Here is a 25,859-nt window from a genome sequence, read left to right as displayed (position 1 = left end):
AGAACTGTAAGTAGTACTAGAGGTGCACTGCCCGCTCCAACTTCCATGGGCTGCTTTCTGCTTCCACTATAAAGACCCGAGATGTGACCAGCGGGGGTGATGGGCAGCTGCCACTTTCCCTTTCACTGGCTGCCCTGAGATGCTGCCTCCATTTCCAGCAGCAAGATTATAAAGTAGCAAGCATAGAAAAATCTTGACATCAATTGAGGTCGAGAAGACTATAGCATCTCACATTTTTGTTCCCTTTCCTAGTTAAGATGTAACTACATTACTGCATTGGACAGAACCCTGCTTTTCCAGTGGCGGTCAGCCATGACCATTTTTCCCCCCAAAAAGAAACTCTGCCTGGCAAAGGACCAGGGTTTAGGACTTCTAGGCAGGAACTGTCCAAGGGTCCCAAAACGTTCCATTGCCTCAGTTCCTCCTTACCAATCAGAAACAGATGGGTTCAGTTCTTAAGAGTAGTGAATCCTTGTAACTGGCCTGTATTTAAGGCAAATTGAAGAAAGGGGGCTGGTGTGAGCTTGGGTTGGCACCAACACAGGGCCAGTAAAAAGATGACACTGTGTCCTGCAATGACATTGAGTCCAACCAAGGCTGCAGGACTGGATTTTCAATCTAGCAACTCAGAGAATCCCACTTACAAGTGCTTCACTGGTTTCTAATGTATGTACTATTTTTACCTTGTTGGGTTCATTTAATCTCTGACATAAAATCCTGGGATGCAACATTTTCCTTTAACTCAGGTTAACTGGGGTCTCCACAGCTTCTCACAGGGACACTGACACCTTAATTGGCTTTATTTGATAGACGCAGTGGTTTGTCCTGATATTAGAATTGTCAGAATTTTTCCTCTGTCAGTAGTCCAACACTGCACCAGCCATCTGTTAAAGCTAGATCAGACATCCAGATGTTTCACTTTAGTAGAACTGTCAACAAACAGGAATCCAAGCTGAGCCAGTTAGTTGAACTAGTATGGACTGGTGGAGTACACGGATGCTGACAGGTGGGCAATCATACTGACCATTGGTGTCATTGGAAGTAAACTGACACCTTGAAGATCACTTCTAGACATTTTTAACTTTACTTTTCATACACGGCTAGAGTTTTACAGGTAACGTATAACTGAAGGGCAGTGTGAGTATTATCTCTTACTAACTAGTTATTACTAGTTCTTGTACAGAGTTCCAAATTATATCACATGACTCATTTAGAAATACTTCTTTCCATTTTTCTAAGTCTTGAAGCATGTTTTTGGTTTCCTCTGGTTATTTGTATGCCGTCTACAGCTTCAGCTTCAGAGCAGGGCAGCTTGATGGGGAGCCTGACTTACCGTGGATAGATAATATTGCTACCCTCGCACCTGTGGCATTGCCAGCCCATTCTCAAATGGCTCCACTCTTAGAATGGAGTGTTTCCCACAGAGACAGGCATGTCTGCCCTGCCTTATTCCAGAATGACCCAGTTGTCAATTATACAGAAATTTCAATGGTTGGATGACCTCTGAGCATTTTAATATGTCTTAATCTCTCCTGGAGGAGTTTAGATTCAAATGAACACTTAAAAGTGATTAATTCTTTTTCTACATAATCTTCCTGGTTCTGCTCCCAAGAGGACCTGAGGGGGCAAAGGACCTTGCTTTTCCCTATGTGGTGTTCCATTTTTACCTGGCAGTTTCACTGCCTTAACTTGAAGCATAAGAAAGAATTTGGGGGTGGGGGAGAGCTTTCCTCATTCAGGGTATGAGCAAATACTTATTGAATATTGAATATTCTACCTATTAATAGAAATGTTGAGTTCCGACATGTTGTTGGATGTGCCATGGTATAATTCTTTTACTATGTTAGTACATAAGTTATTAATTTTTAATAGACTTTATTTTTTACAGCAGTTTTAGATTCACATCAACACTGAGCAAAAAGTTCACTCCCTTTGCCCCTGCACTCCATAGCTCCCCCCACTGTCAACATCAGTGAATCTACACTGACAGGTGACTATCCCCTGAAGATGTAGTTTACATTAATCATACTTTGTATGATTTCAATCTCTATAAGTTTATTAAGACTTGTTTGCTAACATGTGGGCTATCTTGGAGAATATTCCATGTACGCTTGAGAAGAATGTGTATTCTGCTGTTGGGTGGAATGTTCTGTGTATGTCTGTTAGGTCTGGTTGGTATGCTGATCAAAGCCTCCACTTCCTTATTAAGCTTATCATAAACACATTCTTAATGTTAAAGAACTCTTACAAGTCAGTAAGAAAAGCACTAAACAACAATAAAAATATGGATGAAAGACATACTTCATAAAAGAAATGCAACTGAACAATAGACTTGGGGGTGGGGGGGAGTCCATTTCATTGGCCAAGAAGTGTAAATTTAGAATAAGATACCACTTACTTTTGCCTATCATATTAACAAAAGTTTTTTTAGGTGATAATATACTCAGTGAATGTTTGCTATGATAGAAATGGGTATAATGTTTCTGAAAGTAATTTGGTAACATTTATCAAAAGCCTTAAAAGTTTCATACTACTTTACCAATAATTCCACTCCTATATTTTAGAGAATAGGGAAGTAAACAGAAATATGGAAAAAGATTGATGTACAAGAACATTTATTGTAGCAGTGTTGATAGTAAAAATTTGGATAAAAACTGTGTCCAACAATAAGATGAATATTTCAATAAATTTTGGTAAAAAGCAAAAGATGAGAAATGGCTATTCAAATGGTGATTTCAAAAAATCTTTAATGACAGAAAATTGTTTATTATTAATTGAGCTCAATTTATTGAAACTGGCTACAATAAAAAATGCAGAAAATGTTGGCAAGATGTGGAAACTGGAACCCTTCTACACTGGTGGTGGGAATGTAAAATTGTTCCACTGCTGTGGAAAACAGTTTGGCAATTCCTCAAAGAGTTAAACATATAATTACCATAAAACTCAGCAATTCCATTTCTAACAGTATACCCAAGAGAGATGAATACATCCACACAGGAACTTGTACACGAATGTTTATAGCAATATTATTAATAAAAGCCAAAAGGTGGAAATAGCCTAAAGGTCCATCAACAGAAGAATGGACAAAGAAATGGAATATTATTTAGCCATAAAAAGGGACAAGTACTGATACATGCTACAATTTCGATGAGTCTCAAAACATTATAAGTGAAAGAAATCAAACACAGAAGGCCACATATGTTATATGAGATCTCCAGAATAGGTAAATCCGTAGAGACAGAAAGCATATTAGTCGTTGCCAGGGGCTGGGTGAAGTACGGATGGGAGTGATTCCTTTAAGGGCACAGGCTGTTCTTCCAGGGTGATTTAAAAAAAAAAGTTTTAAATTAGAGAGAGGTGATCGTTTGCGCAACATTGTGAAAGTCCTAAATGCCACTGAATTGTTCATACTTTAAAACAGGTAACTGTATGTTATGAGAATTTCGCTCAAAAACAAAACCGCCAAGCAATGCTCTGCTTTGCAGCCCCGCCTCCCCTCAAGAAAGAGAAAGAGACAGAGCGCTAAACACCGCTCCAAGAAAACTACTCCAAACTAACATTCTCGGACACGGCGGTAGCCCTTGCAGCTGCAGAAAGAAGTTACACCAATAAATCAGTGGGAAGATGTTAACCATCTGCTTTGTGGATGGGCACAGGCGTGAACCCCCCGTGCCGCGTTCAGTAACGACAGAAACCTGGGATTTAAAACATCCCGAGAGAACCCATAAAACGTCGGAGCTGCGAGGGGCTTGAAACCATCGCCCGACGTGGATCTGCCCGGGGCGACTGTGACTCGGGTAGCACAGGCGGTTGCCGCAGAGCTGGCAGTGGAGACCAGGTCTCCCCGCACACCCACCAAGCGAAGCTTCACACTTGAGTTGGGTTTTAGGTTTGTTTCTTTGTTTTAAAACCCCGGTGGGCAAAGGATTGCGGGCTGGCGTGCCGGGCCCTCTGGAAAGAGAAACGCAGGTGTGAGGCGGGCAGGGGCGGGGCCCGGGCAGCAGGCAGGCAGCCCGACCCCGCGCCCGGCTCGCCTCCAGCAGCTCCGTGGTGTGTGTGTGTCTTGCTTTTAGGAGGAAGAGATTCTGACCGACGTGGGCTAATGGACTGAATGAATGTCTTTCACATCAGGGGGGCAGTAGGATTTTACTGAAGTCCTCGGAGAAGCCGGAGGGAAACGAGGAGCGGAAGTCGCGAACGCTAAGCCGTGGGCTTTGCAGACCCCGCCGGCGCCTGGCGACGGTAGAGCACGTGTGCGTACCCGCCCCGCTGCAGAAACGCGGCGCGGAAGGCGGGGTCGTGGGCCGGGGGTCTAAGCGTCCGCAGTCCGGTCGAAGCCACCGCGGGCGGGGCTGGGGGGTGGGGGGATCCTTTGGTAAAAAGCAAGGAAACGGAAGGGAGCTCAGTCGCCCGTGTTTCTTTCGTCCAGGGTCGGAAAGCGGGTCCTTTGGCAGCGTCCTTTGCTGGCAGTTCTGTCTCCGGGTTCCTCTGTTCTGTGTAGTCTGAGGGAGCTCGGCCCGGGGGAGCGCCTTTAGAGGGTGGGGGCCAGGCCACCCTAAAGCTGCTGAAATTCTGGAGGAGTACGGCGAAGGTACGTATTAGAGGGACTACGGCAGACCCCCGTTCCAGCGGGGCCTTCGATAGCTCAGTTGGTAGAGCGGAGGACTGTAGTGAGTGAGCTGTGGCAATCCTTAGGTCGCTGGTTCGATTCCGGCTCGAAGGACTTCGTGCGCTCTTTTTAACCTCCGCTCATTCAGAGGAGAAATGCTTACCTCGAAGCCGACTGTGAGTCTGCATGCGCACTGCCGATGTTCCGTTTAAGATAAATGCATGCAGTAAATACCCAGGGTACAGGTACGCTCTCTGTGGGTCACATGCAAAGGGATGTTAACCTGTGCTTTTAAGTCAGGCCTATTATTGCTTATGTGTGATTACTATATGCCTGCTTTTAAAAATCTTGCCGGCGGTCCCACTGCACTCGAGAGCTAAGCTAAATGCATGTTCTGAATTGCGGTTGGGCCACTGGTTAGTGGACACCCCAGAAAAACCTGTGAGGCAAAAGGAAGAAACCCAACAGCAGCCGGGGGATTAGCTCAAGTGGTAGAGCGCTCGCTTAGCATGCGAGAGGTAGCGGGATCGATGCCCGCATCCTCCACTTCGCTTTTGCCCCATGCATTGGAGGATCCCTGAACCGCGGGAGTGGCTGGAGCCGGTGGGTGTTCTGTAATACACAGAGGAGTACGGTAGGCAATGGTTGGCTTCACACAGTCGTTTTATTTTGCAGCTGAGTCTTTTCCAGTGTCCTTGGTCACTTTGTCTTTTCCTCCTCCCGGTGAGCAGGCCGTTAACCGCCTTCTGAGACGACGCGGCTGGAACCCTCCGGCCCGGCCTGCAGGTCCAGCACGCAAATCGCACGGGCTCAGGTACCTGCTAAACGTGCGAGGGGACCCCGGCTGACCAATGGCAGCGAACCTTACTGGGCGGGTAGCCAGCTGTCCCCGCGGCCAATAGGCGTGAGACTTCTTGTTTCCTGGCAGAGCGGGGTCCCGGCACCGCGGCGCTCGGGTTTTGTTTGGGTCTTGGGTGGGGAGCCCGCGTGCCGGGGCCCAGGTGGCGCCTCGTTAGCGGGAGAGGGAGCGGGATCACCGGCCCGGAGAGAGGTGAGGGGCTCTGCGTGGAGTGCGGGCCCCGGCCCCGCCCCCTTCTCAGCCCCTGGAGGCCCGGAGCCCCTCTGGAATCCCACCCCGCCCCACCGCCTGCCCGGCTGGCCCACCACGCCCCTCGCCCGGCTGCGCCCCGGCCCCACCCCCACTCCTGCGGCCTCACCTCTGACCCCCTGTGCCCTGCCTTCCTATCTTCCTTCCTGTGTGAATCTGCCCCGACCCACCCCAGTCCAACAAACCCCATCCTGGCCGGGGCAAGCTAGGTCCTTGAGTGAGGGTCCTTCAGAGTCGTGGGTCGAGAAGCCATCCCCCTGTCCCCAAGGAGGTCTCTATCGGCCACTTTTTTTAAGGGATGTCCAGAACACCCATTACTAGCCCACAACTACCAGGGTAGCTTTTTCAGGGGCCTCAGTGCTTACAGGACAGGGGGGTGGGGGGGGAATAGACCCGTACCCTAACTGGGATTGAGCTGCAGTCTCCAGGTCAGCAGGTGGCTTCTGTCCAGTTTTCTTTGGCTTGGCAGAGGCCACACGTCTGGTCTTCTTCCATAATAGACATGGGGTAATAACAAAAGAGTAAGAACCAGCCCTTCCAGGGCTCAGGGGAGCAACAGAAGAATGCCCGGTCAGTACTTGTGAGGACCAAGGAGTGGAGAGAGGAAGCTGCCGATCTAAAGTTAGAAACTTGGTTCTCTCTGCTCTGCTCTTCTCCAGAGTGGGGAGCCAATCTAGGAACCAGAGATCCAGAATGGCCCATCTTTCAAGATGGCCGTGCGTTGTGATGGGTGTATCTTGGCTAGGTTTGGGCAATCTGACCTCTCTATCATATCTAATCTTTGGGCTGCAAAGAAGCTTAGAGTGTAGTGTTTCTCAACATACTTAAGCCAGTGAGTATTTCATTTTGGAATAGCCAAGCTGTGGTAAAATAGGGTCCTTTGAGGTCAGTTATAACCCTTCGTGTGGGGACAGAATATAGCTTATTCTTGGTCTTTGCTGGAAGGCCACGTCTGCCTATTTTAAGGGGGAGAGAGCCTCTTGCTTCTTAGGGCACCCCCTAAGAGTAGCTCTCATTTACCCAGAGATACCCAAAAAACGTGTTTTCATTTTTCTTCCCTCTCCTCCCAACCCCCCCCCCCAATTTTTCCTCAGCTCTCAGGGCCTGAGTGGGGGCAGGAGGATGCTTTCCCAGCCTCACCATGGAGCTGCGCTGTGGGGGATTGCTGTTCAGTTCTCGCTTTGATTCAGGGAACCTAGCCCACGTGGAGAAGGTGGAATCTGTGTCTGGTGATGGGGAAGGAGTAGCAGGTGGAGCATTAGGCTGCACCAGCAGCATTGCCTCTTCCCCTGACTATGAGTTCAACGTGTGGACCCGACCAGATTGTGCTGAAACAGAATTTGAGAATGGCAACAGGTAAGAGGAAAGTAATGGAGGGTGGAAGAAGGAAGAGAGGCTGGCCCTGCATCCCCGCTTCAGTTAGCCCTTTGACTGAAAGAGTGTGCCAGCAAACTGCCCTTCCCCTGCCACTCCCCCTTCCTCTCCCCCTTCCTCTCCCTCCCCCTCTCTGTCTCTCCCAAGTAGTCTTTTCGGAGCTTGGCTTGCCCCAGCCCTCCCACACAGCCCCTCTCCAACCCTCCCATGTAGAATGACCTGTCTCTCCTACTCTACCCTCAGGTCATGGTTCTACTTCAGTGTCCGGGGAGGAACTCCAGGGAAACTCATCAAGATCAACATCATGAACATGAACAAACAAAGCAAGCTGTATTCCCAGGGCATGGCCCCCTTTGTGCGCACACTGCCCACCCGGCCACGCTGGGAACGCATTCGAGACCGGCCCACCTTCGAGGTAAGTTCTCCATGAGGAGGAAAGACAGACTTGGGTGCTGCAGGCAGATGAGGGAAAGGAAGGAGGAGTCCCTTCAATACAGAGTGCTAGGCAGGCAGGATACCAGGTTTTGGTACCAGCATCCCTCTCGCACCAGCTGGAGTCCGATAAGCCCCTGCCTCCGGAAGCCTAGAAGGATCTGGTTGTCATGTGGAGTTTCAGAGGGAGGGATGTTGGTAAAAGTGACGAGGGTGTGAGGTCAGTTCCTGGCAGCCCCAGTAGGATCAGAGTTCTGATGCCAATGGCATGCTGCCCCTCCCTTTTCCTCCTCTGCTCCTCAGATGACGGAGACGCAGTTTGTGTTATCCTTTGTTCACCGTTTCGTGGAAGGCCGTGGGGCCACCACCTTCTTCGCCTTCTGCTACCCCTTCTCCTACAGTGACTGCCAGGATTTGCTAAACCAGCTCGACCAGCGCTTTCTGGAGAACCACTCTACCCACAGCAGGTGCCATTCCTACTCCTGTCACAAAGTCCTGGACCACACAGCACCTCTGCTCCTCCAGGAACTTGCCCTAAGAGCCCTGAACCAAAACCTCATCTGTTCTTTTCTCTGTATAGAATGTGGGACTTTGGGTACCTTTGACAAATGTTTCTGTGTGACCTTGATCTTGGCATACCACTGCTCCATTCATCCACCTGCCTACTTCAAGCTTCTTAATATCTCAGCTTCCATCAGTTACCCAGAATTTAGCCAGCACTGCCATTGCTCAGCACACATTTGTTTTTCTCCTGCCCCAACAGAGGCCAACTCTCTGTGTCTCTGCAAAGTAGTCTATCCTGGGGCATCATAAACTGGGGATAAAAACAAGTACATCCTGTCCTGTTCCCTGCATTCTGGCCATGGAGACCCACCCAAATCCTCAGCCTTATTTTACACTGTGCGGGTCTGTAAAGCTCCAAAGGTTAGGGTGAAGGACCAGATACTACAAATCCTGGGCTCGTGACAAGGCCCGCCTGTTGGCAGGACTTTAGGGATTTCTCCTGGCTTAATGACTTTTACCCCCACAGCCCCCTGGATACCATCTATTACCACCGAGAGACCCTATGCTATTCTCTGGATGGACTTCGTGTAGATCTGCTAACGATCAGTTCCTGCCATGGGCTTCGAGAAGATCGAGAGCCCCGTCTAGAGCAGCTATTTCCTGATGCCAGCACCCCCCGACCATTCTGTTTCACAGGCAAGAGGGTGAGTAGAAATAGCATAAAGGTAGTACCTTGGCCTTTGCCCAGCTCCAGACACTGTGGGTAGCTTAAGGCCATGTTATCCCTTGGCCGCGTGGACACAGCCTCAGCCTGCATTCTGAGGCAAGTGTGACAGTTCCTACTCCATTTGCAGCTCAGCCAGCTGGACATCCAGTGGCTATTTCCACCTTGTCCTACCACCGTCCCCACACGGTTACTGTGGAATATAGAGCAACTGACCTAATAACTGCTCTCTTCTCCACCTCAGATATTCTTCTTAAGCAGTAGGGTACACCCTGGGGAGACTCCGTCCAGCTTTGTCTTCAATGGCTTTCTGGACTTCATCCTTCGACCTGACGACCCCCGGGCCCAAACCCTACGTCGCCTCTTTGTCTTTAAGCTGATTCCCATGTTGAACCCCGATGGTGTAGTCCGGGGCCACTACCGGTAAGAAGCGTCCCCAGCCCGTCTGGATTGTTCCCAGTCCCCTCATGCCCTGGATCTTCAGTGGAAGACTGTCAGCCTCTCATCTAATGTCTGTGTTTCCAGTCCTCTTGCACCCTAACAAGGACAAGTCCATGTGATTGTCCAGTGACCTGAGAAGGAATGTGATCCCATCTAGTGGCACTCTCTAGAAGTAGAGCCAGAATACCCGCAGGTCCATGTGTGTAGAGGGGGCTATCTTTTTGGTTTCTAGGGGAGCGGTGACAGCTGACCACAGAGAGGGCCTGGCCTCAATTCTTTCTTTCCTAATGCAACTTCAGCCTCTTGTTTCATACGTCAGTCTCCTTTTCATCTACCCTAGTGTCTCCTTCGCTGGCCCAGCCTTCTAGACCCTGCTTCGGTCCTTGTTTCCTGACAGCACAGACTCGCGTGGAGTGAATCTGAACCGTCAGTACCTGAAGCCTGATGCAGTCCTGCACCCGGCCATCTATGGGGCTAAAGCTGTGCTTCTCTACCACCACGTGCACTCCCGTCTGAACTCCAAGAATCCCTCTGAGTACCAGCACAGTCCCCACCTCCCTCCTGATGCTCCCCTTTCTGAACTTGAGAAAGCCGACAATCTCCAAAATGAAGCTCACCTTGGGCACTTATCTGACGGGGCTAACCCTGAGGCCTGGACACAGACTGAGCCAGCAGCGCAGAAGCCCAACAGTGTCTGGGTTATGCCACAAAAGTCCGCTGAGGCTGAGCAGCCAGCCCCCGACACCATCCCCCCCAGAGAGAGTGGTGTTGCTTACTACGTGGACCTGCACGGACATGCTTCCAAAAGGGGCTGCTTCATGTATGGAAACAGCTTTAGTGACGAGAACACCCAGGTAGGAATCTGCAGAATGTCATGTGAGTGTGGGAAGTGTTGCAGGTTAGGGAAGAAAGGTTAGGCCATGAAAGGAGGGAAGGGGGCCTTCTGGAAGGAAGGCCTGGGGCTGCAAGGGGTAGACTATTTTGAGTGAGCTCCAGAGAGCCAAGAAAGGGCAGCACTGGGCTCCCTCATGTCTCAGTCATGACCTCTGAAAGAGGGTCAAGCTGTTGGCATCCTAGTCTTTTCTAGAGTTTGGGAAACCAAGGAAGGAGGAAGCTTTTGCATTATTGGAGAGAAGAAGGGCTTACAGAGGTCGAATTGTACCTTTCCAACACCTAAAAATACTATCAAACATTCAGTGAGAATTTAACACTGACTACTGCTGACGGTTCTGAAGGTGTCTCCTGTGTTAAGGCACACGGTCCCACGCTTGGCATCTCTTCTTTGTCCCATCCCTTCTTTCTGTCTCTCCTTCTGAGTTGCCTTTTTCCTCGCCCAAACAGGTGGAAAATATGCTGTATCCAAAGCTCATCTCCTTGAACTCAGCCCACTTTGACTTCCAGGGCTGCAATTTCTCAGAGAAGAACATGTATGCCCGAGACCGTAGAGATGGCCAGTCTAAAGAGGGAAGCGGCCGGGTTGCAATCTACAAAGCCTCAGGGATAATCCACAGGTTGGGTGGAAACTGAGACTCAGTTGATGAAATAGCTTCCCAAAGAAAACAATATCCAGTCTAGGGTGTCTGAGGGGCAGGGGATGGCTGAAGTCTTCTCAAAGGACAGTTAGTGTTATTGTCTTTAGTCTGGGACACTACCTTTTGGGGACCTTCTTAGGTATATGATAAAGTACCAAGGTCAGTTGCTAGTTGCTGGGGATTAGCACTTTCTATTTGTGTATACTTTCCCCCAAATGATTATCTTGTAGACCATCTAGTCTGTCCCCCATGGTTCTGTCCAGATTCTGTCTGATAAAGGTGTCTGTGTCTTAGCTACACACTTGAATGCAACTACAACACCGGACGCTCAGTGAACAGCATCCCTGCCGCCTGCCATGACAACGGGCGTGCCAGCCCCCCTCCCCTGCCGGCCTTCCCCTCCAGATACACTGTGGAACTGTTTGAGCAGGTATGAATGCAGGGGGTGAGTGGGGAAATGGGAAACCTCAAAGTCTGGAAAGGCCTTCACTCCTGCTGCCTGACTCTAAGGTCCTCTGAGGAGAGGTTCACCACTATGGCTGTCTCATCTCTGCACCACGGTGGTTGTTTTCCTCAGTGAATAGGCGCAGGCCTCAATGACTGTAATGGTACTGAGAGGATGAATAGGCACTATTCTGACCCACCCCCACCCCTCCATAGAGAATCCTCTAGCACATCTGAGTCAGATTCTTTGCCTCTGAGCCTGTCTTCCTCCTTCTATTGGATTTGTTTACTCCTGAGCCCAAAGCACCCCCTCTACAGAGGTTCCTGATGATCCTGGTGTCCTAGAGCACACAAGAGGAGTAGAAAGCACTGTGTGTTATAGGAGAGATCCCAGCGCCTTCTCCTGCTGGGAGAACTCCTGCCGGGAGCCAGCCAGAAAGCCCATATGCCCCTGCTCAGGATGCATGAGGGCCCCAAATGGGCAGCAGTTTAGGGAATAGCTCTAACTCCACTCGTGATAAACAGCCAGAGCACAGAAGTTGGGATATCCATTGAGCAAATGTGAGGCTGGCCTCTCCTTCCCTTCCGCTGTGCTGTGCACCGCAGGCCCACACAGCACCCTGGGCTCGAAGACCAAGGTGCTGAGCCACACTGGACTCCCCCACAGGTGGGACGAGCTATGGCCATTGCGGCTCTGGACATGGCAGAATGTAACCCGTGGCCCCGAATCGTGCTGTCAGAGCACAGCAGCCTCACAAACCTCCGGGCCTGGATGCTGAGACACGTGCGCAGCAGCCGAGGCCTGAGCACCGCGGTGAACATGGGGCTCAACCGGAAGAAAGGCTCTCGAGCTCCACCCAGAAGTAACACGTAAGACCAGCAGGGTGGAAGGGAGAAAGGCTGTGAAAGTGGAGCTGGGCTCTAGAGCAAGCAGTTGCAAGGAATTTGTGTGATTCCCAACTTCCAAAAGGACCACATGGTGAATATTTCCAGGGTAAATTTAAATTAGTAAGATTAGTGCATTTTTGTGGAGACTGGGATCCTCTTCCCTTTTACTTGGAGCCACATACTTCATAAATATCTGAAAAGCAGGCTGGGGGTTCCCTCCTCCAGAGCCCTGCACAAAGTCGGTTGTCATCAGGGTGGGGGTGCAGGCAGGTCTCAGCTTCCAGTGGTTGTGAATACTGAGGGGTCCCAGGGCAGCACCAAGGCATTAAGGGGGAATTCACTAGGAGTTCAAGCTGCCCAGGGACAGCCCTTATGGCTGTTCGCATATTGTCTTCAGGAGCGCACATGTGAGCACCAGGGCTCCCAGACATCCCTCAGGTTAGATACCTTATCCACGGACATGAATCCCTCCCTGCTCCCTTAGAATGAGCCCCTGTGCCTTTTCACTCCAGAGGTAACGCTTTACTGAGGATCAGACCATGGGGAAAGACTTGTGACAACGTCCCTGGCCCAGGGTTAACGGGCATCTGCTTCTTTGCAGTGGACTGCCTGTTTCCTGCTCTGAAAATACCTTGAGCCGAGCGCGAAGCTTTAGCACTGGCACAAGTGCTGGGGGTAGCAGCAGCAGTCAGCAAAATTCTCCACAGATGAAGAACTCCCCCAGCTTTCCTTTTCATGGCAGTCGGCCTGCAGGGCTGCCAGGCCTGGGCTCCAGCACCCAAAAGATCAGCCACCGGGTGCTGGGCCCCGTCAGAGGTAAGCTAGTCTGGGAGCCCCTGCAACAGGTGTTCAGTTGTCTGGGGCATTGCTGGGGGAAGTGAGAGCTTGAAGATACACACTTGGCCTGGGACCAAGGGGTGAATCAATAAAATTAGTTTATAGCAGAATCTGCAGCCTCTTCTGCGACCTTGGTGTTCCCTGCGGCACGAGCTCCAGACAGTACCATGTGTGGCACAGGCGGGAGTCCGAGGTATCTGGGTTTCAGCAATCGCTGGGAGGCAGGAAAATTTCCAAGGAAGAAACACTGGCTAGAGCAGGGTCATGCTGAGACATGGAATCTCCACGTCAAGGACAGGGTTGGCCTGTCTTGTTTGGAGTCATATAAGGTGTCCTCGCAATCCAAATCACAGCACCATACAAAGATGGAGAATCCTATCCAGGGTCTCTATGGACTGAAATTGCTCTTGGCTTCAGAGCCTGTTCAGAAAGTGTTATCAGAAGGATGCCAGCTCTTCCAAAGAAAAATGAAACTACAGACAACTACAGACAGCTTCTGTTCTAGGCTTATAAAGCAACAGTCTAGCTCCTTCTAACAGTGGTCACAGTTGCTCAACTGGGCCTCCGGGTTTGGCCACTGAGACCCTGCTTGATACAAGACAAGAGATTCTGGGTCAAAATGTATGCAGAAACAGGTGGGCCTTTAGGGAAAAAGAAGAGGAAGGGACTCCAGGGCTGTTCCTCGGGAGTGACCCGACTATAGTAGGGAGACTGTTGCGGTGCCACTTCCCGAAATAACACTAAATCAAAAGTCAATGTTGTATGTGGCTCCTGGGCTGCCGCAGTCTTGCCAGAGTATGGAGGCTTATGTGCTAGAACTAAGCTTTGCTGGTCTTCAGGCTGCAGTCGTCCTTGTTAGCACTGCCCTGCTACTTAGCTTGCAGCAGAGCTTTTGGTATAACACAGAAACGGGTACTGGGGTCAGTGGCTGTGTAAGTCTGACTGCTAGGTAGAGCAGCCACGGGAGAGAGAGCAGTGGGCCTTACCAGCTCTGCCCAGTAAGATGTTCTGTCCCCGACAGCCTCCATGTTTAACCTCTGCTTATGTTGCCAGCCCCACTCTTAGAGAGTCTGTCTGCATTGGGAAAGGACACTTTTGCACACTGTTTGACTGAAGGAGAGTATTAAAGCAATAGTAATGCCGTATATTTAAATAGCATTAAACAGTGAACAAAACAGTATTGCATATTTATTTATTTTAATCCCCACAAGGACCCTGTGGGGTAGGTGGTATTTCCATTTTCCTGATGAGGAAACTGAGGATATTTAAGGGTAACTTGTCCAAGACTGCACAGCTATTAAGTGGCAGTTATTCAAACTTATGTCTTTTCATGTCCCAGTATGCTTCAGTTTCCCATCTTACATCTGAATATTTTTTCTTCTTTTAATTTCTTTTCCTCTTAACTCATAGAAGGAATATCAGCGCCATAAATTCTCCTTCCCTGACTACAAAAGGGAAATAGTAAAGAGCCTTTTCTAGGTCCTCACTGGAGTATTCTAGGCAGTTTTTTAGTCAGTATTAACATCTTGTCTGTCCCTCACCCCAATGCAGAGTGCTGTATTAAGCTCCTTGAGTGAGAGCCACGTATTCTGTTTCTTTGTTACTTCCCCCAAATAACTAACAGAAAGTAGGGATAGTCAGTGCAGCGCAATTCCTGATTGACTGGCTTGAAACTTAGTAGACACAGGACAGTAAACAACATAAAAACACACATTCACCATAAACATACAGGGGACGTAGGGAGCCAGTGCTGTGGACAAACAAGAGTAATCACCCAAAGAATGATCAGTTGAGAAATGGCTTTGAAGTCTGGGTGGTGGTGGATGGCTTAACAAAAACATTCCAGAGATGACAGTGATAGCCGCGACCAGAGCTGCTGCGTAGACAGGACAACAAGCAGGCGCACTAGCGGGCTTGAAGGGCCAAGCCCTTCCCCATGGAAATCAGGAAGAGAGGTGGGAGGAAGAAGCTGAAATGTCTTGAAAACAAAGATGATGAGTTAACGAGACATATGGCAACGACTGTGTTCCTGAGAATGATGGGAACAAAAGATCTGCTTAAGAGAGCTATCTGTGAACTGTTTACACATAAATCAGGCAGAGGCAGGGAGGTGGGGTCCTGGCAGTAGTTTATATGTGAGATGACTAGTGCCTGTACCAGGGTCTGTGAATGTACATCCTAGAAATAGAAGTGGCAGGATTCAGTGGTGGTGAAAGAGAGACAGACTAAGAGAGCTTCAAGGCTACAAGCTAAAGGAAGACGTCATGATGACATTAAGACATTGTTGGAAGAAAAGTACTGACTTTATTTTAGACGTGCTTGGATGTCATGGGCTAGCTATATGGAGATGACCTACAGTCAGGAAAAGGGCCATACTAGAAAAGGTGACATCAGGATTGGATCTAAGAGTCATCCACGTACAGGTGCAGGTGAAACCAAGTGAGAAGCTATGTTCCCCTAGGTAAATGAGCTTAGAAGCAGAAAGAAAGTGGGTCTGAGTACCGAGACACCCTAGAGACTTGCATAAATATTTGTAAGAACTAAAAAACTATGTCTCTAAAGTCAAGGGCTCAAGAATGTTCCTAATAATACCAAACAGTTGAAAGATCAGATCCAGGAATCTTGACTCCTGTATGCTCCTGAGCATCTGCTGGTGCTACAGTTTCTGCCACTTCATCTCAGAATCCCTGATGAGACTCCAGGATGGGAGGCTGGCCCTAGCTTGGGACAGGGACCTGTGATGCAGACTGTAGTATGTGGACGTGGCATCTTCAACTAACCCTTGGAAAAACTTTATTTTGTTCGTGTGATTTGTCCTGTGCTATATATACCTTTGTGACATTTCCTGGTTCCACACATCTGGCTCCTGGGCCCTTACCACATCTAGGCACACTTTGTCTTCCCAGATAGGAAGAACACAACCCTCCTATCTCTGAGATCTAACTATAAAGCAACTATAAATACACTTTCCAAAGCCCCAAACTGGGATCGTGTTGACAGATTTTTTTTTTGATTTACGAACTTATCTATAAGAAAATTGCCACTAACGTATAAAAAGTATATTTAACCATACATTTAATTAATGACTATCCTTTATTGGCTAGAACAGAACATGAGATTGGACTATCCAGAAAATTTCAGAAAAGATCTAGGTAGCCCAGCCAGAAGCTTAAGGCAGAGGTTCAGGGAACTAGTCTGGCAGGGTCTGTCCTCAGAGGCCGGGGGATGACATTTTAGAAGCCAGAAAGTAGTCAACTTGGGGTGAACAGGAATGTTGCCGGGGCAGGAGGCTGGAAGAGCCTGAGTAAGCCTTGCCTCCCAGGGCCCCCCCGACCATAGTGCCAGGATCTTCTTTACCTCGTTCTTCCCCTGCAGCAAAACAGGTCCTGAGAACCGCCTTCCCAGACCCATGGTCATGGTCTTGACTGCTGGGCTCAGACTATCCGCAGCTGCCACTGAGGAGCAGGAGGAAGAGCACACAGGGGAATAGAATAGCTAATGTAATAGTGTGCGACTTCCTGGTGAGAAAGCAGATGCAGACAGCTCAGAGGAGGACATGCTGGGGAGGGGGCGGGTAGTAAACGAGCTCCTCCTTCTGTTGGCTATGTATTGGTGGAAACAGAGCTTGGACTAGAGTGAGGCCAGTGAGGTATCCAGGACACACAATTTAAGAAGGCACTTGCTCTCAGGGTCAGGCAAAGTCCTCCTTAAACTGTGCACCCTAGGCACCTCACTTGCTTCCTCCTAGTCCTGGCCCTGGATTCAAGCAAGTCTCACTCAATAACTTAAACTTATTCCCTAGCCCTCCACCCTGCCCAGCGGGACACTGGTGTGAAAGACAAGGGACTTAAGTGTAAAGCGGGGAGCCTTCAGCCTTCAGCCTGCCACGGCCACTCAAGTCCCTCCCAGCTCTGGCACTTAAAGCTGAGGTTACCAGAATTCTTTCCTGGCCTCTGTGATGCCTGTCTCAGCTGACCGGCAGCTTTTGGTAGAGCAGCTAAAGGCCAATGGTGAGTGCAAGTTCCTTTGAGAAGTGAGTCAAAGGACGTAGGAAGAGTGCCTCCAGCACCATCACCACTTTTACTTTTTCCCCTGCAAACAAAAGTTTTGAGTTAAATAGCAGATTAAAACCTATTTGATGGCAGGAAATGTCTCCTAATACATCTCTTTATTCCCTTAGCACCTAGCACCACGCCTGGCACTTATTAAATGATCTGCAAATATTTGTTGAACAAATAAAAGGCAAGAGCTGGGAGCTGAATGAAGGCTTATCTCGCCTGTCCACCCCTCAGAGGGCATAAATCAGGTCTGCAACCATCCTAGGTATCCACTGAGATCTAGGGTGTTACCTGTAGGGACAGTTCTAAAGATGTTTTGGGGGGATGACGCAGGACCTAGGCACAGGTTACACAACTCCTCCTCAAAATCGTGAGCCTTCAGGACGTCCATTCTGACTCATACAATGGTGAGGTCAGTCTGGCTCTATGTCTCAAGCCTCTGCCTCTCCCATATGGAACCTAGGGACTGATTATCATAAAACATCATCTCACAACTTCTAGATGCAGAGCTGGTCACATTATCACTTGCACTCAGCCTTAAGCCACTGTTTCTATAACTTAGAACCAAGGAAGAAGAGAATTGGGGCTCCTCCCCTTAATTCTTGTCACAATGGAGACCGGGTAGGCCTGGCTTATACTAGGGCTCAAAAGTCAAAACATGAGAAACTGGGCTGTGTGCTCACACTGCCAAATTGACAGGAAGGCCCCGCCAGATCTTAAGACAGTCTTTTGAGTGATGAAACGTTACCTTTAAATGCCTTCTACTTTCCAGATCAGGCCTCTCTCCTAAGCCAGCACTTGTCTCCTACCCTGAAACTCTCTTTAGGGGCAGGATTCCTGAGCTGTATCCTTAGTATCTTTCCCTTGATCCTGACATTTCACATTGGTAGTTTTTACATCATTTGCCTGTTTTGCTTTCTGTCTTCTTGAGTGTCACTCACTTCCTTACTAGAAGCTACAAATGTCCCAGAGGCCTTCACTCACTCTCTTGCTTGCTCTCCCTTGTCCTCTCTAGGGGTAGTGTGAGGCTTCATCCTTTAACATGGTTTCAACATCCTTCTGTGTACATGTATTTCTCAGATCATCTGTTTCCTGCTGTTTCCCCCCTTTGTCATAAAGTTCATTATTTCTGCCAGCTGTGCTCTATCACTTGACATCACCTTGACATCACTGTTTCAACCAAAGAATTACCCGTGTCTAGGTCCTACAGTATCTCTAAGTCATTCGTGGTGGGTAATGTTTGAAGTATTTGACTATGGCCATGAGTCTCTGACTTATGTTGTTTTGTTGGCATCACTGTGCCAGCTCTTACTAGCCCTCTAAGGTCTGGTTGTTTTTGACTCGTCTGTGGTCTTAGACTCTAATTGGTATCCAGCATCTTGGCCAACTCCTCAGAGCTATAGTAGCTTCCATCCTGAGATCTCTCCCTTTCTTCTTGTCCTTATTCATGCGAGTATCAGTTTTTTAAAATTTGGTTTGGGACCTTCCAGAAGTAGCCTTGTTACTGCTGGTGCAGCTAGACAAGATAAAGCTACTGTCACCTACTTCCTGCACTGGAGCCTTTTCACGTGTAACACATTTTGCTTTGTTAGAAGTCAACTGGCATCCTGGAACCACCATTGAATTCAGCTCCACAAAGGTTAATAGCTCATTTGGTTTGAGAGCATTTGGTACCTGCTGTCCCCCTGTGATGAGGAAGGACCTGCCAAGCCTGAGAACCTCCCTGCCCCACCGGGACCCTACCTTTCAGAAGCTGTAGCAGTGAGGCTCTAGCCACAAAGAAGGGACCAAGAGAGCTGCCCCATAGAGTATAACCATATGCCCTCAGACAGGGATTGTTGAGCCAGCTCATGGTCTACAGTGGGTATCTGCTATCTGGGTAAACAAAATGTTTATTAAGGTCTCTGGTTTTCCAGGCAGAACTTTACAGGCACTGAGATATACAGTATTGGAAAAGACAGGTCCCTACCCTCAAGAGACTCAGGTGCCAATTAGAATATTAGCTAACGTTTATTGAGCAGGCACTATTAAGTACTTTACATGTACTAACATTTAGTTAAGGAGACAAAAACCATAAACAGTTACTAGCCAAGTGAACAAAGGACAGTGAAAGAAAAGAGAACAATTCTACCATTAATGCTCAGGGAGGCTTCACAGAGGTGACATTTGAGATGGGCCATATAAGATGTCCAAAGTTTCACTAGAGGAGGAAACAGACTTTGTAGAGGAATCACATAGCTAGTAGCCCTAGAGGCTACAGCAGAGGGTGTGAAAGATCAAGTCAACATCCTCCTAAGGATGTGTAGCCTGGAACCACAGCGGGCGGGGCTTTGAATGCCACATTAAAAAGTTTAGACTTTATCCTTTAAAAGACCTTCAGTATCTCCCCGTTGCCTGAGCCAAAATGATTTTTGATCAAGTCTATATTTTAGAATAATTTCTGGCACCTGTGTGAAGGATGGATTGTAAAAGGGAAGAAACTCAAGCTAGGTAGGCCAGTGGGGAATTTTTTTCAAAAGACTGGATGAGAGATAAAAACCTGTATCTGGATACTGGCAATGGGAAGGGTGAATAAAGGAGGAATTCAAATGAGGGCAGAGGGAGAATTGTCCAGATGTGGGTTAAAAGCAAATCTAAATGTGAGGGAGGAGTCGAAAGATGAAACAAAAGGAAGGAGGGGAGAAAATAAGTTTTGTTTGGGTCATGAGAGACTGCCAGGTAGAAATGACCAGTAGACAATTAGAACTGCAGTTCAGGAAAAAAGGTCAAGAGGGAGACCTGGGAGTTTTGAGTAGGTAGAGCAGGAGAGAAGGAAGGATAAAATCCTGGGGGACAGTGACATTTAGGGGACAGGACAAGTAGTTGAAGAGGGGCAGTTAGAGGGACGAGAAGAACCTAGGAAAGCCAAGCTCAATAACTTCTTTGCCAGAAGAATGACCTGGTGGGTGAGTAGGCTGGTTAGCTCCAGAGGTGAAGTAGGATGAGGGCTGGATGAAAACTGGAGAGCTGGAATAAATTATTAGGGCTTTCTACCCATCTTAGATCTCCTTCAGAAGAGGGATACTGATGTGATGACTCGCTTGAAAACAGGCATCTGCTGCCAAGGGAGAGCCGGTGGGGCAGTAAAGTGACAGTGCCTCACTTACTTGCCCTTTTATCTGCTTGTGTCCCTTCCACTCAGAGCCCCGAAGCCAGGACAGGAGACGGCGTCAGCAGCCACTGACCCATCGCCCTACTTCAAGCAGCCTGGTCCCATCCCCAACTCCTGCTGGTTCTAACCCAGCCTCTTCACACATGGGCTCTTACCTACTGCCCGACTCACTCAGCATATCAGGTCTGTACCCACTGCCACTGAAATCTGGGTTGGCCAGCCTCCTTCCTTCCCTACCGCCCAGGGCGTAGACCAGACTCCTGAGTAGGCCTGAAGAAATCCCTCCAGCTCTGCTGCCACATGACCTGGACCTTCTTCTTGACCTGATGTAATGCAGGCCACTCCAGACCAGGGGCATCAGTTATCCTCTTGGATTATCCTAAATCCCTAACATCAGTGCCCTCGTACAGGAAGCTGGAATTTAATGAACATCTTTGTATAATAAAATAACAGTTACCATTTACTGAGCGTTTACTATGTGGCAGGCACTGCTCTAAGCACATTATCTCATTTAATCCTTATTTTTACAGTTGAGGAACCTGAGGACTTTTCCTACCTGCTTATTTATTCAAGCTCCCTGACTCCAGGAGCTGAGCAACATTAGACAAAACTGAAGAATGAAAAAAGCATAGGCCTTTCACCTGTCATCACCACAGATGTTATGTGACCATATCATCCACATAGAGTCTAGATTGTCTGCTCTCCTTTTAAGTTATAGACCCAGCCATGCAAAGGACTGGAAGGGAATGATTTCTAAGACTCCAGTCTAACAACTACCTCCCTCAGAGCCTGCTACTCCCAACCTGTTAACTCCCTTCGATGGGTAGCCCTGAATCCACCAGTGTTGGGTACTGTTGACTTGATCCTTAAATGCTTACACATATGATTGGGATAACTTTAACTTTAACTTACACATATGACTGGGATAACTTTAAATTCAGAGTAGTTCAGCTTAAGTGGGTTCTGATTCAAGCTCCAAGTTGCTGTTCCACCCTTTGGACCAGACTAGAGCATGCTGGGCTTCTGAACCTGGGGCGATTTTGCCAAACAGCAGACATCTGGCAATGTCTGGAGAGATTTTGGTTGTTACAGTAGGGAGGAGGCAGGGAAAGAAATGCCATCTGCTGGGTAGAGGCCAGAGATGCTGCTAAACAATCTGAAATACACAGGGCAGCCCCACCCCAGAACAAGGAATTATCCAGCCCAAAATGTCAATATTGCCAACACTGAGAAACCCTGATCTAAAGAAGTTACCTCTTCTCCCTGGCCCCGTCCTGATATCAGTTTCCTTTGTTCCCTAGGGAGCAACTGCTCATTCCTGTCCTCAGGGGACAAGCCCGAGGCTGTCATGGTGATTGGGAAAGGTCTGCTAGGGGCTGGACCTCGGATTCCCTGTATCAGGACCCGACTGCAGGTAACATTTTTGGGTCTTCCCCAGTCCCCGGCATAATAGCTCTGGCAGAGCCCAGCAAGGCGCTATTCACCTGGCTAGTGGGAGGGAAAATGCCCAGCACTGCTTTACACCCTCTCCACAACCACAGCAGAGAGCTGCTCTGATGCCTGAGTGCTTGTCTATCCAGTGCCCGCCTCCCCATCCCCTTCAGCCAGGTCTCTTGCTTGCTTCCAATCCCAGTATCCCTACCAGACACACCCTAACCTCAGCCTGCTAGCTTTGGCTTTGCCTGCCCCTGCCCTTAGCTTCTCCTCTCTTTCTGCCCAGACCTGCCCGAGGAGAGTTCCCGCCAGGAGGGGTCCCGGATTCCCCAGGTAACACTTCTGGTTGCTGCTCCTAGGAACAGCTGTGCCACCAATTCCGATTCAGTCCAGATCCCCATACCAGGTTGACTGAAGTTGGGTATAGGCAGAAGCTGACCGGATGGGTGAAACTTAAGCTGCTCTGGCAGGGGCTGAGGCGATGAAGGCTCTGAGGTGGACCTACTAATCCTCCAGCATCTTTCCACACCATGCTTCTCTACTCAGCCAGATCTAGGTTGTGGTATAGCCATGAAGGTTAAATGCTGGATCCTTTTGTCTCCAAAAAGGAGACAAAAGCTTGCAGTGTATAGTCACAGACTGAACCCAAGAGTTTTCTAGCTATTATCCTGCCTTACCCTCTCAGCTAGGAACAGTGCCCAGGAACTCAAGGTCCCAGTACCTGCGTAGACCCCTATACTACACTCATACACATGGAAATAAGGAGGAAACCTAGAAGCAAAAAAGTTCATGGAAGAATCCAGCCTCATAGCCTACCCCATGTCCACACAGGCTAGGCCCAGGTTGGGCCAGGGCTCACCGTCGACTCGCAGAGGGATGAGAGGCTCTTCAGGCCCCACCTCCCCTATGCCTCCGACCATGGAGAGCAGTGAGCTGGAGCCGGGACCCCACTCCACACCACGGTGAGCACCAGGGACCAGCGCGCCCCCCCCCCCCCACTTCTATCCCCTTATTCCCATTTGTGCCATTCAGGATCATTTTCTTCCTTCCCTTCTCCCTTTGACCCCCAGAAGACTAAATGTACCTTCATTAAGAATCTAGTCCCTGACTTTTTCCCCACCATGCTCTCAGTCTTCAACAGACAAGAGAACAGCTTCTAGTTAGGGCCAAAGGCCTAGAAGCAGATTGGTCAGATTACTCCTATCAGACCACTGTGCAGTGCTCAACCTGCCTGTCCTCACTCACCTTGCCTCTCTCATCTCCCAGCCCCTGGGTCAAAGATCAGAAGAAGGGCAGAATTTTCACAACTCCGATTCCTTTCTCTTCTCTGTTGCAGGCTGCCTCAAGCCAGGCCCCAACGGCCCCACTCCGCCCCTGCCTTTTCTCCTATTTCCTGTAGTCTGTCGGACTCCCAGTCCCGAATTTGTTATAGTGGGGGGCCCTTGGGCCAAACTGAGGTTTGTTTTGTCCCTAAGTCTCCCCCACTCACTGTTTCTCCCCGGGTCTGACACCTTGACCTTCATGCCCAGGATATGACCCCAAGATGGGGAAAACAGTGAGAAATGTGCTAGTTCCCTTTCTCAGCTGCTGGTTCCACATGACAACTATAACTCCTTGGATGGAATACCAGCCACACTGCTCTGAGACACTGCAGAGCATCACCTTGAGACAGGACAAAGCAGGGACCTGCCACCCCTTCCCTCCCTCCACAGCACAAGATTTTGGGACCACAAAAAAAAAAATCTATATTTTTATACTGGGGGGAGGGAGTAGAAAAGAAAGTAGCCCCTATACTGGGCCCTATTCAGTGGCAGCTTCTTGTTCCACAGGGTTAAGGAAGACTTTGAGGAAATAAAAGTTGTTTGGAAAAATCCAGGTGTAGTTGCTTTGTATGTTGTGATGGGTAGAAGGGATGAAGTGAAGTGTGAAGGCCCCTCACACCCTCCATCTTGCCTCAGACTATGTCCTGGAACCCTAGAAAAGAGGGGGAAAAGACCTGAGGTAAGGAAAATGCTGCAGCTTTCCTCTGGGGCAATCCTTCAGGAATCCACTCCCATTCAGCCTGTTCCCCCGTTACAATTCTCACCCACACTTACGGGTTGGTTTACAAGCCCTTCTAACAACCTCCCCTCCTCTCCCCCCGGCCAATCCCATTCTTCTCTGTGACTGGGGTCTACAGTAGCCAACCCCTAAATCAGTGCTCTGTGCTGCTGAAATAGAATTCTCTACCTTTACAACAAAAAAATTATGCCTAAATAAAAACCTAAACGACCTCGGAAAAGTGAGGACTATTTAAGCGAAGAGCCCAAATCCTCATACTTGGATGGCATCCTCAGTACCTTTATTCCTTCGGGGGTCAGTACCTCCTTGTACCCATACTATCAACTTGGGCATCTGGGGACCACATGAAGATGGGGACTGAGAGGGTTTAGGGAACCCATCCCGTTCTAGCCGGGAGCAGTTGAAGGGGGGAAAGGAGCAGGGCACTCGCTACTCTGTGCAGGTAAAGGGGCCAATTCTGGACTGTATCATGCTTGGCCCAACACGTTCTGATTTGAAGTTTCGAACCCTGCAGGCCCTGGCGCAGCCTCGCCACTCACTCTCCGGGGCTGGGCGCTACAGCCCCGAACCATTACCTGGGGCGGAGAAAGCGCCACTTTCATTCCTGCTTCTTGGGATTGTTGACGGCCACGTAGTGATAGAGAACGACAAGCAGGAAGAGCGACACGCCCAGCATGTTGGCGAAGATGGCGAGCTGCACGTCCGTGATCATGCTGCGGAGAAGAGGAGAGACTGAGCCTTGGACCGGCGCACTCCTCGCCCAGACCTGGACCCGTCCTCGCCCCCCTGGTCTATCCACCGCCGATGGGCCTCGGACGGCGCCTGCGTGCCTCTCACCTGATCAGCTGGGCTCGTCTCCGACACGGTCGGCCCACTAGCTCGAGGTAAGAGACCTGGACCGGAAGTTTGCGCGCTAGCCCAGGCCCAAACCAGCCACTTCCGGCCGTGAGGCTCGGCCGGTAAGGGCTCTCTAGCCCCTGCGTCTCGCCTGCTCCCGCTGCCCGTTCGCGAGGGGCGGGGTCTTGGGCGGGGCTGAGGAGGGACGGGCCACCGTAGGGGGCGGGCAGGCCGCGGACGCGCGCCTCGGACACGGCGCGGCGCAGCTGGGTGCAGCTGGCGCTGCTGGGGACACGTTTAGCGGCGCTGGGGCCGCCTCCCTGGAGCCGAGGAGCGAGCTAGAGCGAGGGTGCGGCGGCTGGGCCAGGCGGGAGGCTCGGCCTGACCCTAGACTCCGGCCCCCTATCTGCCCCGGGCCCCCGCGCTGCTGTCCACCCTTCGCTTCCCGGCCCGTCCAGGTGCTTCCTTTGCGCCCTGCCCTCAGAGTCCCCTCCCTGGCCCGAGCGGCGGGGAGAGGGATGAGAGGCGGTGCACAATGGGGACAGGGCAGGGGAGGCCGGGTACCTCTCCTCGGCGCCAGCCTTTCTGCCCCACATCCGCCAAATAAACGATCCTGCCTGTGATCTGATCAGTGCTTCCCATACCCTAACTCCCTCCTTCCATCCCACTCCCAGAGGTGGGCGTCGGAAATTGGGCGGACCCTCCCGGAATCAAAACCCAAACCATGGGACTTTGGCCAAGTGGGAAATCACCCCCCGGATGTGCGGGAGGGAGAAAGGAGGAAGGGCTGGGACCAGCAAGAGGGGTCGTGTGGGTTATAAGCAGAGTGGCCCACCGAGGAGAAGAAAGAAAGATGGCTGTGGGTAGATGTCCGAGGGTCTCTGGCGAGGGGAGAGGCAGCCTGGGGCTCTGCAACCCTCTGCCCAGCCAAAACCTACTCCCCCCTCACTCACTCATTGCTTTCCCTCAGCTTCACCATAAAAGGGAACGGCACTGAGCCAGGCTGGGGCCGGGGGCTGGGCTGTTTCTCTGGAGCTGTCAGGGGTAATGGAAGCCAGTTGCTTTGCGGTAGAGGGGGGCCAGGGCTCAGGGGACGCCTCTGCTTCTCTGAGCCAAAGAAAACTACAGGAGCTTCTATGGGGCTGGAACAGCTGGGTAAGGGGACCGACTCGCTGCCTGTGTGCACGGTGAGCTGAGGGTGCACTAGCCTGGAGTGGGCTTCCCTGGCCTGGGACCATCAGCAGTTTGTCCTCCATGCTCCAGTCCAGTGACTCCTAAGCTCAGTCTCTGCCTTTAGGATCCTATAGTTCCCCTGCCTTCCCTACCTCATCACCCAGCCCCCACCCAGTATTTCCCAGAAGTTTCCTATTTAGAATCCCAAGGCCATGTTCCCTCCACATAACAGTGAAACCCCAGCCGTGTACT

The 25,859-nt window shown here is 50.0% G+C and overlaps 2 protein-coding genes and 2 non-coding genes across 10 annotated transcripts; 3 read left to right on the top strand and 1 right to left on the bottom strand.

Moving 5' to 3' along the window:
- The first annotated feature begins 4,128 nt into the window (after positions 1 to 4,128).
- AGBL5 (AGBL carboxypeptidase 5) lies at positions 4,129 to 23,381 on the top strand. Of its 7 annotated transcripts, none has more exons than XR_009054690.1 (17): positions 4,411 to 4,591; positions 5,341 to 5,423; positions 6,812 to 7,073; positions 7,335 to 7,506; positions 7,827 to 7,990; positions 8,554 to 8,731; positions 8,996 to 9,174; positions 9,590 to 10,046; positions 10,534 to 10,703; positions 11,019 to 11,154; positions 11,836 to 12,038; positions 12,631 to 12,872; positions 20,133 to 20,285; positions 21,404 to 21,516; positions 21,823 to 21,869; positions 22,368 to 22,498; positions 22,873 to 23,005. XR_009054690.1 is itself a non-coding variant. In XM_057741734.1 (16 exons), exons 3-16 carry the CDS (start codon positions 6,859 to 6,861, stop codon positions 23,042 to 23,044), a joined length of 2,685 nt encoding a protein of 894 aa, XP_057597717.1. In that variant the 5' UTR covers positions 4,129 to 4,253; positions 5,341 to 5,423; positions 6,812 to 6,858; the 3' UTR covers positions 23,045 to 23,381. The 7 variants fall into 7 exon arrangements, 5 of the variants coding, with proteins under 5 accessions (XP_057597717.1, XP_057597714.1, XP_057597718.1 ...); XR_009054691.1 differs by having other exon boundaries at positions 4,412 to 4,591; positions 12,658 to 12,872; XM_057741734.1 differs by lacking the exons at positions 4,411 to 4,591; positions 21,823 to 21,869 and adding an exon at positions 4,129 to 4,253 and having other exon boundaries at positions 22,873 to 23,381.
- On the top strand, positions 4,635 to 4,723 carry TRNAY-GUA (transfer RNA tyrosine (anticodon GUA)). The gene is given in 2 exon segments: positions 4,635 to 4,671; positions 4,688 to 4,723. It is a non-coding gene; the product is annotated as a tRNA-Tyr (tRNA).
- TRNAA-AGC (transfer RNA alanine (anticodon AGC)) lies at positions 5,083 to 5,155 on the top strand. Its single transcript has one exon. It is a non-coding gene; the product is annotated as a tRNA-Ala (tRNA).
- Positions 23,256 to 24,574, bottom strand: OST4 (oligosaccharyltransferase complex subunit 4, non-catalytic). Its single transcript, XM_057741737.1, has 3 exons — positions 24,435 to 24,574; positions 24,173 to 24,310; positions 23,256 to 23,510 (listed from the first exon to the last, which is right to left on the bottom strand). Exon 2 carries the CDS (start codon positions 24,307 to 24,309, stop codon positions 24,196 to 24,198), a length of 114 nt encoding a protein of 37 aa, XP_057597720.1. The 5' UTR covers position 24,310; positions 24,435 to 24,574; the 3' UTR covers positions 23,256 to 23,510; positions 24,173 to 24,195.
- Positions 24,575 to 25,859: the final 1,285 nt, after the last annotated feature.

This window comes from Hippopotamus amphibius, chromosome 7 (genome assembly GCF_030028045.1).
Source record: "Hippopotamus amphibius kiboko isolate mHipAmp2 chromosome 7, mHipAmp2.hap2, whole genome shotgun sequence".
NCBI lineage: Eukaryota > Metazoa > Chordata > Mammalia > Artiodactyla > Hippopotamidae > Hippopotamus > Hippopotamus amphibius.
This window is presented reverse-complemented; position numbering and strand designations above follow the sequence as displayed.

Excerpts from the sequence above, each read along its gene's own strand:
- AGBL5 (XM_057741734.1), top strand. The coding sequence starts at position 6,859 with ATGGAGCTGCGCTGTGGGGGATTGCTGTTCAGTTCTCGCTTTGATTCA. Across the intron at positions 7,991-8,553 it reads AACCACTCTACCCACAGCAG|CCCCCTGGATACCATCTATT; the intron begins GTGCCATTCCTA and ends TTACCCCCACAG. Across the intron at positions 10,704-11,018 it reads GCCTCAGGGATAATCCACAG|CTACACACTTGAATGCAACT; the intron begins GTTGGGTGGAAA and ends TCTGTGTCTTAG.
- OST4 (XM_057741737.1), bottom strand. The coding sequence starts at position 24,309 with ATGATCACGGACGTGCAGCTCGCCATCTTCGCCAACATGCTGGGCGTG.